The sequence below is a fragment of the Gadus chalcogrammus genome, chromosome 19 (assembly GCF_026213295.1).
Source record: "Gadus chalcogrammus isolate NIFS_2021 chromosome 19, NIFS_Gcha_1.0, whole genome shotgun sequence".
In the NCBI taxonomy this organism is placed as follows: Eukaryota; Metazoa; Chordata; class Actinopteri; order Gadiformes; family Gadidae; genus Gadus; species Gadus chalcogrammus.
In genome coordinates, this window is record NC_079430.1 from 6,753,175 (window position 1) to 6,765,664 (window position 12,490).

Consider the following 12,490-nt stretch of genomic DNA (forward strand, 5'->3'; position numbering starts at 1 on the left):
TACAAATAATTGTAGATACAGGTCATTGAGGAGGGGGTTTGGTTTGGGGGCCTCTTGCTTTAGGTAATCTACAGAGAGTCTGTACACATTGGGGTTCAAACCCAGAAACCCTCAGTAGTGGTGAGTCGAAAGGCCCCTTGTCTATCCTGTTCCCAGGGGTAAGTCAGTGAGTGAGTAATAACACAATAACAACAAGTATGAGAACGGTAAGTTGGTATGGGTGGACTACTAGCATACCAAAACATCAATATTATTGTTTGCTGCAATATGTGGCAGCCAAGAGGCAAGCCACATATTTACTTACTTACACAGTTCATCACCTTAACTACGCCAGCAAAGAAGCAATTCAAATTTTACAGTGATTTTCTTTCTCACCCTCTCTCGCTGAAATGAGACGCTAGCATCTCCTCCCGCTGCTTGACCTTAACCTCAATAAGCTGGTAGCGCTACGATAGCATCTCCTCCTGTTGCTTTACCTTTAACTCAATGAGCCGCTAACCTTTAACTCAATGAGCCGCAAAATTAGCTGCTAGCACCAAGCTAGACGCTCCTCAAGCTACTTTACCTTTACATCAATTAGCTGCTGGGGCTAAGCTAGCAGCTCATCAGGCTACTTTACCTTTATAGCAATTAGCTGCTGGTGCTAAGCGAGCAGCTCCTCAAGCTAGTTTCTCCAGTTACTTTACCTGTTTAGTGCGTCACCGCGTGTACTTCACCACCAGAAAGACCTTTCCCTCCCCTCAGACCTTTATTTCAGACCCGCTAATTAAATTAAAACAAACCAGGCAGACTCGTTGAAAAGGGTAGTGTTTGGCAGGCCTGACCTTTTGCTACCCTGAGAGAGAATCACGTTTTATGTGCTGTAGCAATGCTGCCAAAACTAAACACACACACACACACACACACACACACACACACACACACACACACACACACACACACACACACACACACACACACACACACACACACACACACACACACACACAGGTGTAGAAGGTCACGAAAGATTTCCTTCTCACTGCCGACCAACAAAGATGGTAAAACAAAAAGAGTACCCTACAAGACTGTAGGCAAGAGGAAGTGCGTTAGCAAACGGAAGAGTGAGTAGGTTTACTATTTTTTAAGATATATATGATTATGATTATTGTGGCCTGATGATTGCTTTTATAATGATTGTCTCACTGTAGTCCAACACCAGACAATTAATGGAACCCAAGAGCCTCAGCAAAGACAGAATAGTGAGGACCTTCACATGATGCATACACGTATGTATATGCATAAGGCAGGGTATTGTATTGAATACAAGTCATAAACGCCTGGATACACATGGGGTGTGTCCGTGCCTGCTGGATAAACAGCAGTTATTTGTTTTTGTTTAATATAGACAGTTGGCTCAAGGCGGAGTCACAGGACCTGGAGTGAGAGGAGGTAATAATGGACAGCGAAGGGGGGTTCATATTTACCCGCTGAGTGCTGCCACTCAAACATGTCCTTAGCTTGGCATTCGGCTCCAGCCAACAGACCGGAGCCCTGGGGATGTTAGTCGGACTGTTTAGGATGCACACTGCGTCCCTGACAAAGTTACACACACACAGGTTGCACTACGGATCCGGGGCTGGGCTTCATGGTTATTAATATGGTGATTATGATTATGATTGTGATGATGATGAAGATTCACTAAGTTGTATTGGCCACATTATCATTACGGGTACTAGTGGGCCTAGTAATGGTAGTATTAGTGGTATCAGTGGTTATGCATGATGGGATTTTTAGTACAAAATGAACATAGCTTTGAGCTAAACTAGATTACAGCTAATAATAGTTAGCTATTAACCTTAACTAGCTCAATTATAATCAGCAATCATTATAAACAGCTAATCACAGTTGGTCATAAACTCCAACATAGGTAAAGCTAAGCTAGGCTATGGCTAACATAGCTAACTATAGACCAGGTGCCCCTGCAGTGAGCCACTATGGGATGTGAATACCTGAGTGGACAACATGAAAGGCGTGCTAGAGGACACGTGCTGGGCACCGCCGCAAAGGGATGTGCACGTTGTCATGTGTAAGTATTCTCCTCTGAATAGCAGGTCTTTGAGTGGCCCTCAAGTGAGGACCCTATAATGAGCACCACACAGTCGGATTCAGGCTACGCTGCGACGGCATCGCCGCTGTTCACTACAAAGGCGAAGGATATGACAAGCACTTAGCACCCTTTGATTTTAAGTATTGAATTAGTATCGGTGATTAAATCAGATGTTTGAGTTAAAGGGATTTCTCGCCGACTCAGCTTGTGAATGTTTTCCGTGGATCAAAGCCCTGCTAATCTATTTCGAGTTTTCATTTGAATCAGATAAATGTGTCAACAGGAGATGATATTAGACTAAAACTTACTCTAGCTCTCCCGCCCCTCCACCACTGCCCTCCTCTCTCTACACCTTTGCTCACATATTCACAAATTATCTAAATTACGAGAGTACGTCGCGCTTCATAGCAGAAGTATTGGCCATTATACATGATGACCGAAGGACAAACAGAAATGCATTTAACAATTCATAATTCCTCATTTTGGCACATAGCAAATGCTTGAAAAGTGAACTACAAAAAAAGCGTAGATGCAAAGAATTTCCCACTAGACTTTGGCTCTCTATCAGATCTACTTCACGGCCATACCACCCTGAACATGCCCGACCTGGTCTGATCTCGGAAGCTAAGCAGGGTCGGGTCTGGTTAGTACTTAGACCGCCTGGTAACCCCAGGTGCTGTAAGTGTTGTCGGGTTGTGGCCAATAGGTGGCACTCTTCCCTCTGGCCCCTTCCCTCATCAATCCCGATGCCCAGGCCTGCCTTAACCTGCCATTGGGCCCTGGGGCTGAGGTTTCGTAGGCCCCCTGAGAGGGGATCTTACAATGAAGATGTGTAACTTATTTCCGACATTTTGCAGTTGTTGACGTTGTTGGCCTATCATTCTTGGCTGATGATAGGCCTCTGATCTTTGTAAGCCCCAAACAAAAAATCACATTGTCTTGGGCCTTCGCCGATCTGGGAGCCTATCATGGGCCAGTATAAAATAGAAATAAAAAATAAATATATATATATTTTTTTAAATATATTTTATATTTTTTTGTGTGTGTGTGTGTGTGTGTGTGTGTGTGTGTCACACACACACACACACACACACACACACACACACACACACACACACACACACACACACACACACACACACACACACACACACACACACACACACACACACACAAACACACACACCGACCATCGACTCATCCTCCTCCGGTGACCTAGTGTGTGTAAACCCGGTGCCCCTAACAGATAACCGACTGAATGGCTGGGATCACAATTGAGTATTTAGGAGCTGATGATGGCCGTGTGTCCTTCAGCCTTCTCCTCTCAGACTAACACTCCTCCCTCTCCAACAGCCCTGCCAGTGCTATCAAAGACACAAGACTGCGACGGCCCTGTGTAGCTCCACTGGCATCCACACTGCCAAAGGGTGACCTGTTTGACACCCAGAGTCGTTACCGACACAGTACTAACAGTGTATGCACTGGTCTTGTAAGGCCAAACGGGACATTTATTATTATTGCTTCTGATGTTTCCTCGGTCTGGAGCCACTCAGGCAGCTGCTGTAGGCTGCTCCTCTGGCTGACTACACGTGCGGGTACAGTGGGTTCAAAGGCAGTCGACGTAATCGAGGAAAACATCTGGAGGTTTAGCACTAAAAGGGAGCAGTCGCTATGGAAAGACTATTGGAATGCGCCCAGAGGGAGGTATTGTTATGATAAGTTATAGGTATTTTTAGTTAGTTACTATATAAAGATGTCGTTAGTTGGTTGTGTAAATGTGTTTACATAAAGGTGTAGGTCAATGTCGTTGAATAGAAGTGTGATTATAAAGTAAGTGTGGTTGTATAAAGGTATTTATCAATGTAGTTACATAGAGGTGTGACAATAAAGTAAGTGTGGTTGTATAAATGTGTAGTTCAATGTCGCTACATAGAGGTGTAGGTTGCTGAATCCTTCTCAAGGTGTGGATGATAGTTGTAGGTGTCGGTGTAAAGATGTCTACCTTGAGTCCTCCGCACTCTGCAGCAGACCCCTGGTCCACCCCGGTGATGTATATCCCCAGAGCGTACTCTGCCCCGCCCCGGATCATCAGGCCCAGAGACCGCCCGTCATCCAGCACCAGGTTCACCTGGGAGAGAGACACAGGGTCAGCATGGAGAGAGAGAGGCACAGGGTAAGAACCAGAGAGAGAGAGATGGGGTTAGCATGAAGAGAGAGAGGCACAGGGTAAGAACCAGAGGGAGGGAGATGGGGTTAGCATGAAGAGAGAGAGGCAGCATGAATGAACACTGTAGTAGGCTATGCCATGCCTTAAAATAATAATAATAACAATAATAAACTCGAGAAAAGCAGGCTATATCCCAGCCTTCCAAAGCAAAATCTCATTTTACGGTAAATGATAACGTTGGTTAAATTATTTGGGAAGGAACAGATGATAAAGAGGTAAGTTGTACTCAAATCAATGCATCTGCAAACACCATAGAGGAAACACATATTTTCTTGACACAGACATCGTTTACAAGCCCATACATTTTAGGATTTATGAGTAGACGTATTTGGTCGTGAGAAAACATTGTTTTACCGCAAGGGAGTGTTAAAAATAATGAATGAATGCAGGCGTGCGTGTGTGCCTCCATCTGTTTAAACACACGCAAACTTAACGCATAATACAGTCCATGGCAATGTACATTAACGGGGGAACACATGCATATTAGGAACACAAGTCGATAACGATAATGCATACAATACTAGTAAGAAACTATGTGTGTTAATGTATTGGCACATATCATTAAATAGACCAACAGACCGCTTACCATAGGTGTGTTGAGTTTTCTTTGCCGAAATTTACATGACGACTCAGTTTTTCGGAAGTTTGTGTGTGTGTGTGTGTGTGTGTGTGTGTGTGTGTGTGTGTGTGTGTGTGTGTGTGTGTCTCTTTAAGAGTACAAGTGTGTAGATTTGTTAAATGGTTTGAACAAAGGCAAACGGTTGAAAAATGATTGAGTTACGATGTCTTAAGAAGTAGGAGTGTCAGAATGGGCAGACGTCTTCAATGAAAACAGCTGAAAATGAAGCCGGTATGGAACTAAAACTGTGATTCTGAAGAAAGTTTAAATGATATCGAAATTCCATTTAGATATTATTGAAGATAGTGTGTCGATTTGTTAAATGGTTTGAATGAAGATAAACGGTTGAAAATTTATTTAGTTACGTCTTAAAACAGTGGAAGTACCAGAGGACAGCTCTGCCGTCCTCCCATTGACTCCCATGTTAAAAAAAAGATAGTATTTTAAAAGTAGAATATCCTAAAAAGTATAAAACATTAAAAAAATCTGAAAAGATGCGCGGGATTCCAAGCTATTCTGAACAGTTTTAAATTTGAATGGAGTCTCTAGGTGAGAAATTGCGGAAGGAGATAGGTCCCAAAGTTTGTAGAGAATAATAAAGAGGAAAGAAAGAATAAAACTTATGAAGAACAATAGTTGAGCGCTGCATGCAGCACTCACCTAAAAAAGAGAGAGAGACTGTTAGAAGGGGATGGAGGGAGACAGCATGTATCAAGAGAGATTCATAGTTAGAAGGAGAGAGAAAAAGTTAGAATGAGAGAGACGGTAAGGAGGGTAGAGAGGGTCGGAGTAGGAAGGTTGAAAAGCATCGGCTGATGATAGAGAGTAAATAAAAACTGTCGACACAGAGTAGGTGCACTCACGTTAATCAGTCTGATTAGACTGTAACCTCAGGGATCATTGAAATTGAAGTTCATGTTCAAAACATCAAATTCATTTTTTTTGATTTATTCTTATCATATGGCCAAACATTGGATGACAAAACAAGGAGATTTACTAGTTATCTTTGTGTGTGTGTGTGTGTGTGTGTGTGTGTGTGTGTGTGTGTGTGTGTGTGTGTGTGTGTGTGTGTGTGTGTGTGTGTGTGTGTGTGTGTGTGTGTGTGTGTGTGTGATATCATGCTTGTGTAGTAGGTCTGCCTCCTACTTGGCTGCAGACCAAGTTTAAAAATCATAAATCAGAGTGGAAACTGGAAGGGGTCCAAGCGCTTCAGGGACTAAACCATATATCTCCCTCCGCTGCTCGGCTACACAGCCATCCCAAATAGGGCTCCGTCTGCCTCGGGCTTTTATTCTGAATGAATCTGCTGACGCTGAACGTTAGCTGTCAGGGCAAAGCTAACAAACGGCAGGGTCCTTGTCCGGACCAAACCGGTCAGGCTCCCCTGGGTTTGGTGGGGCCAACGCTGTTCGCTACTCCTCCTCAGAGTTCAGCACTGTCCCGTGGCTCGCGGTTAGCCTGGATGCTATCTACCGGGAGCGAGGGATTGATGGGCTCGTAATAGCCAGGATCGGTGTAGAAAATGTCTTTGCATGATGACTAATAAAGAGGTAAAACGATGCCCTTGGGCAAGGCAGTTTTGGTTAAGTAAAGGATAGACATTTTTGAATTTTATGATGGTATAGCAGAATAAATATCACATTTAATGGTGATTTTTTTAGCATTATATGCAGAAAATGTTGGACAATGGAGCTTAAGTGTGAATTTATATGAAGAATAGTGAGTGAAATAAAGCCCTTCACTATCATTCTCAAAATAATCTATGTGTTACCATAATTATAAAATTACAATTTTGAAGACATTTATAGTACCTATGACTTCAATTCTGAATAAATCTGCACCAAAACCATCATTGTTCCATCATATGTTATTGTGCCTTTCATAAGCGGATTGTTATAAGTGACTGTGGACATTGGTGATGTTACAAGCGGAATGGAAACGGAATGTCTTGTAATGGAAATCATTGCGACTCCTTGTGTTGTTTTTGTTTCAAAATCCGTGAGTCCTACTTTGGATTGTTGAATCCCAGCTTGGATAGTCCCACTTATGATGTCACCGCCAGATTAGTTTCAGAAACCTCCCGCATTGATAGTTATTGAAGCATTTAATGGTAGGATTTGTAGCAGGTAATAAAGTGAAGGAACCAAAGATGGTTGACACTTATAAAAATAATATTGTTAAGGAGCAAGAGAAAAATACATAATTTATGACCAAAGGTATGACTTTCTAGATAAAGAAATGATTAAATAGCAGGGAAGTCGAAATGCAGCCAAGCTAAAAAAAACGTAGAGAAAGAAAATTAATTGTGCTTATGCTTATGGAATCCAAATGTCAGTGCAGTGCAATCGGGACTTTCCAATTTGTAATAAATTGTTATAAAGAAACCTTAGATGTGGAAACAACAGCTTTTTTTAAGACCTTTTGAAGAACACCATATGCATCACAGAAAAAATAGGTTACCCACATAATGTCCTGGGTGTAAGAGCCGGAGAAGAAATTGCACTCAGGCAATGCATTTTCAAGAGTCCCTCGCTCTGAATAAAACAATAGAAGGGGTCCATCCGAATCATCTCATAGCTCCACAATTTCATACGTCTCCACATTTGGCTGGAACTGGAAGCTAGAGTGGAGCCACTTCAGTGTAGAGAGTTGCAGCAGCAATGAATAAAATATATTCAATAGAGACACAATATGCACTGCTTAGGAAGTTCATGTATAAAAATGTGACAACACTGATAACAGAACTGGTAGAAGCCCATGGTAAAATACGTCTCTATATGGTAAAAAGGCATCAAGAAGCTGCCAGGGTGTCTATCTTATTTAAAAGTTTTATTTAGAGAAAGGCTCAAACCTTCGGTATACTCACTACTCAATGGAGGAAGATATTTGAAAGGTTTATGATGCCGAGAAAGCGATGCAGCACAGCAAGTCCAAACGTACGTGACATGAATCCAGCACATCCTTAAACATGATGTTCATTGTAACACTGGACACAGGCGGGGTCAGATCCACAGCTCAGGAACATTGCCGTTACATCTGAAATAGTGCTGAGATACTCAGCCGATTGATAGTTAGCTGATTTATGGAAAATGCAATGATTAAACTTTGTATAATTGATCATTACTTTCGAGTAAAACAATATTATTATTATATAATTTTTCTGGTTATAGCTTTTGGAAAGAATATAATTAATCTGCAGTATCTCTTGCGTTGTCTGTTTCGGTCATTATAACACAGATACTCCTCAATGCTTCTCAGACCGATTTACGACATTACTTGTAATGTTAATTTGCTATGGCCCGTGCAATCAGTCCTGACATTTACGGTATAAATTATTCATCAAAACACTAAACAACAACAAAAAGTAGTGCAGGATTATAGAATGAAGAAAAACCCACGATGGTAACCAAAAGTCAAGGTCGAGGCCCGGAAGAGGAGCTCAGCTTTAGCCCTTCCACATCCCAAGGCTGTGTGCTCCGATAAATAAGTTGTCACATACTGGAAAAGTGTTCACAGTTCACATGAAATCCTCCCCATGAACCAATTATTACCCTTCTAAATCAGTGACACAGCTCTATTTCACTTCCACTTTCTCCCACTGTTTGGAAAAAAGCACCTAAACTAAATTTTTTGGTCATCTAAAAATCAGGCCAGCGTAGAACCTTTTCAATCATTCCTACCTTAGAAAAGAATGAAAGTGGCACACTTAAATGAATCCTTTCTGTATAGTTTCACTTGATTTTTTATTAAAAAGCTCATCAAGCTTTCAAAATGTTTTAGATTTGAAAGCACGGCGCTAAATTCCTTTGCTTGTTTATTTAAAAAATTGCAGTGATTACCTCAATTTTCAAATAAGGCTTTAACTCTCCTATACTGAACACATGCTGAGTGATAAGTTACATCTGACCCTTCGATAAGCTCCAGTCAATACCATGACCAAACATTTGTGAACCTAAGCCCCTTTTGGATCCTCCTGTCCCTTTGGGAGACTCTACTCAAACAGCACTCACTCCTTGGCAAACAAGGGACAAGACTGGGGACAGCCATGTGAACTCAGGTCTGGAACTATATGGATCTGAGGACAATGACTTCATGGAGCTGCATGATGTTTTCCCTCGAAATCCATCAATGTGATCAAACTTACAATGTCAGTCCACACTCGTGTCACGTGTGATATCAAAGGGTCTCCATAGTATCATTCATTGACTAGCCTTTAAAAGGCATTTAAAAATCAAACTTTTTGTGCCATCACAAGTGACAGTGTCCAACCGTATCATGTGTGATGTTTGGATCAACCTACCAGCCTGTCCAGTGGACTGTACCAACTGGTTTGAAGGTACAGTCAGGACTTATCACCCACACACCTGGTAGTGAAAAGCAGGGGTCCCTTTAAACTCCAGGCAATCACATCGCTGACATTGGTTTTCTCATTGGGAACAAAAATGTGTGAAAATGGAAGGAACCACGGTCGCTGATTAATAGTCCGGAGATGGACTCTTAGCAGAGAGGTTCACAGTCTGATGGGTTCATAATCGCTGCCCATTACAGAGCAGTTTGAGAGAAAATGGAGACGTTGTTTGATAATCAATACAACTACCATTTCTTAGGGAGGCCATCAGAGGTACAGGCTGAAATGTCAAGGAAGGACATAAAGTTTATTAGTAAAACTGACAGCTTCGCAATACTGACGATCTGCAATACCCTATCTCAGCAAGGACAAAACTTGCTGTGGACGTTTTGGATGAGGCTGTAACTGTTTTGGGCAAACAGATATATATTTTCTGACCAAGGTGTTCCTGAGAAGGTCAGATCAGCCCAATTGAAACAGGGAAAGGATGTCACGTTCCACATCACAGCGTCAGTTTATCCAAGGAACAGAAGGTGGAAGGTGTTGTGGTGTTTGATTGTGGAGGAGTGTACAAGGGAACATCACAGAAATGACCACTTATTATTAAAACTGTCCTGACCTTACACGCTCCTTCCTGTGTACCCCAACAGGGGAGTGGACGGCTGACATTCAGGCCCTGGTCCACCAGGCTTTGGGTAAAATATCATGCCCACAACACAATTCTGAAGAAAAAAGACCAAGGCAACGTCAATACCGTGTACGAGAAGAAGTAACACCCGAGTGCAACTTTCTGTTATCTTTTAACACAACACATGCAGACCAGATGCAGGCACAGAGGGACCGACATTCATGTTTAGGTACCGGTATATGTCACCTTACTGTCCAGAGTTTAATGCTACTGTTTAGGGGACCTACCCTTTTCCCCAAATTAAATGCATTGGCTTTATTACTACAAACCTTAAATGTTGGCAAACTCATTTATGTTTTGTTTCTTTTCCATAACTGTAAATTCATATATTCTAATTCACTGCGGTCAGTGTCATGCCATGACAATATTAATACATGCATTCATATTTTCTTATGCATTCATATTTTCTTTGATATTTTAGATCTTATATTTTCAATTTATATTCTTGAGTTTGTATTTTTACCCAATTTTCTATTGGTTTTATTTCACACATTTCTAGAATTTCTGACTTGATTTTTATATTGCATATATTATATTCCCAATATTTAAAAGACATAATATGTCTATGTCACATAATATGTCCATATTAGGATTAAAGAATTAAGAAAATTGATATATTGCTCAGTCCAAGTTATGTCGGGAAAAAAGATAAATATGACATTTTGTGCTTTGAATAAAGTCTCCTCCAAACGTATTTCATTACAGCAGAGGGAAAGCTTTCATGTAGTCAGCTAATTATTCATATTTCAGAGTACCCTATGTCTTTATAAAAGGCCTCATCATCTCTTTGAATAGCTTGGTTTAATCATGACCGCAAATACTTATAATCATGGGCAGACAATACTTGCAGATGGTCAGTTATCTGTCAAGGTATTATTTCGTATAATAAAGCTCAGGAAGCTGTAGATGGTCATACCCATTTTTGTTGTTCCCAAATCCACTTACAATGCAATGACTAATGTTGCTGTCCAGTCAATTAATGCTAGCCTCCGGATATTAGAACAAGCCTGTACATTGAATTTATGTTGGTGTTGCCTTACACCATGCACTTCGCTCTGCAGAACAAAGGTCATGACTTCAACAAGTCTTAAATATGATCAGAACCTGTTTTTACTCTATATCTAAAAACGTATAGCCTAATTGTCTTTATATAGCAGTATATGCTATAATTGATGATGTACTAAATTATTCAAAATATATATTTGAGTAAATTATGAAGAAGATAGAACGAGGGGTTTGAATGATGCATTTTTGAATGGTGGTTTGCTGAGAGCATTTGACTACTTCATAGCTATTTCATTTTGTCTCCTTAAATTTGGTAAAGGAGCTGTTTTTTTATCGTAGAAGTAAGCCTACTCGATAATGAGATTTCTGCAAACTATGAGACAGACCATCAGCAGCTATTTGTATTCATGTAGCCTATTCCTTTATGTTTCTGCCTATTATAAGCAGAATAAAACATCAACATTCTGGCCACATCTAGACATCCCTTTGCCATGCCAGTTAAGAATTTGTAGAACCGCCATGGTTGGTTTTCATTTCCCAGACGCACCAATTATGGAAAGCCCAAATATAGTAAATCAATCATAATTATTCAGAATTGGTTCCAAAGGTCCACTGTGCATTGATCCAAAATGGGTGACTCTCAGAAATGCCCCAAAAACAGCGAACCAAAATAAAATAAGAAAGCGAGTATATGGATTTTTATTTTGTTTTCTGTTTGTCTGAGAGAACGGCAGCAAACAGCATCATGTTTCACTCCTCTTTCAGAGGAACAGCCAGGCACCATAGAGGCAGACTAGTAATTTACAGGATGCACCTCACAGCTGCTGTTTGATCGCCCCGGGCTGTTGGGACTAGCAGGGGGCGTTCACTTTGCTGTCAGCGTCTTGAAACCTCGGAAACAAAACACAGCGCTGGATATAAGATCCTCAGGGCTTTGACAAAGCTCTGGTGGCCACAGACCAGACCGGACTCAACTTGAAGAAGAGCTGTTATTTGCGGAAGCACTAAACACTATCACTATAATCGTAGTGAAAAATGTCAGGTATTTCAACATTTATTCCTAAAATGACTGTGTGGTATGTTATTAAGTTAATGTAGAAGACGGTTTTATCCAGATAAACAGTTATTAAGGAGCTGGTGGATGTAAGGCATTTGACCCAAGGTCAAAGTGGCCAACAGGTAGACAGAGGAACGTGGGGATCGATCACAGGACCTTTAGACTGGGTATCAGACACTTTCGCCCCCAGTAGACAATAAGACATAATACATCAATGGTGTGTGTTCACACTGTGTTCACACTGGAGTTTGAACCCAGCACCTTTCAACACCCTGACCACTAAAATATCCAACCAACCCCTAAGTAGTGACAATATCAAATTAATCAATAAGAAAAAAAGCGAAAATACAAAATGTCTGTCGCCCCAAGCAGGCAGTGCCGCCGCTCCCAACCCGCGCTGTACTCGCTGGCCGTACGGCACCGCACCACTTATGATCATAATAATCAGAAGGATGAA

The 12,490-nt window shown here is 41.3% G+C and overlaps 1 protein-coding gene across 1 annotated transcript in view; it reads right to left on the reverse strand.

Annotated features, from left to right (window-relative positions):
- Nucleotides 1-12,490, reverse strand: part of whrna (whirlin a) — a 112,190-nt gene that overhangs the window by 46,719 nt on the left and 52,981 nt on the right. Inside the window, exons 3-4 of the mRNA XM_056578740.1 lie at nucleotides 4,092-4,217; nucleotides 1,609-1,623 (exon numbers count right to left, since the gene is read on the reverse strand). Coding sequence (XP_056434715.1) covers nucleotides 1,609-1,623; nucleotides 4,092-4,217 — 141 coding nt within the window. The remainder of the gene's footprint in view (nucleotides 1-1,608; nucleotides 1,624-4,091; nucleotides 4,218-12,490) is intronic.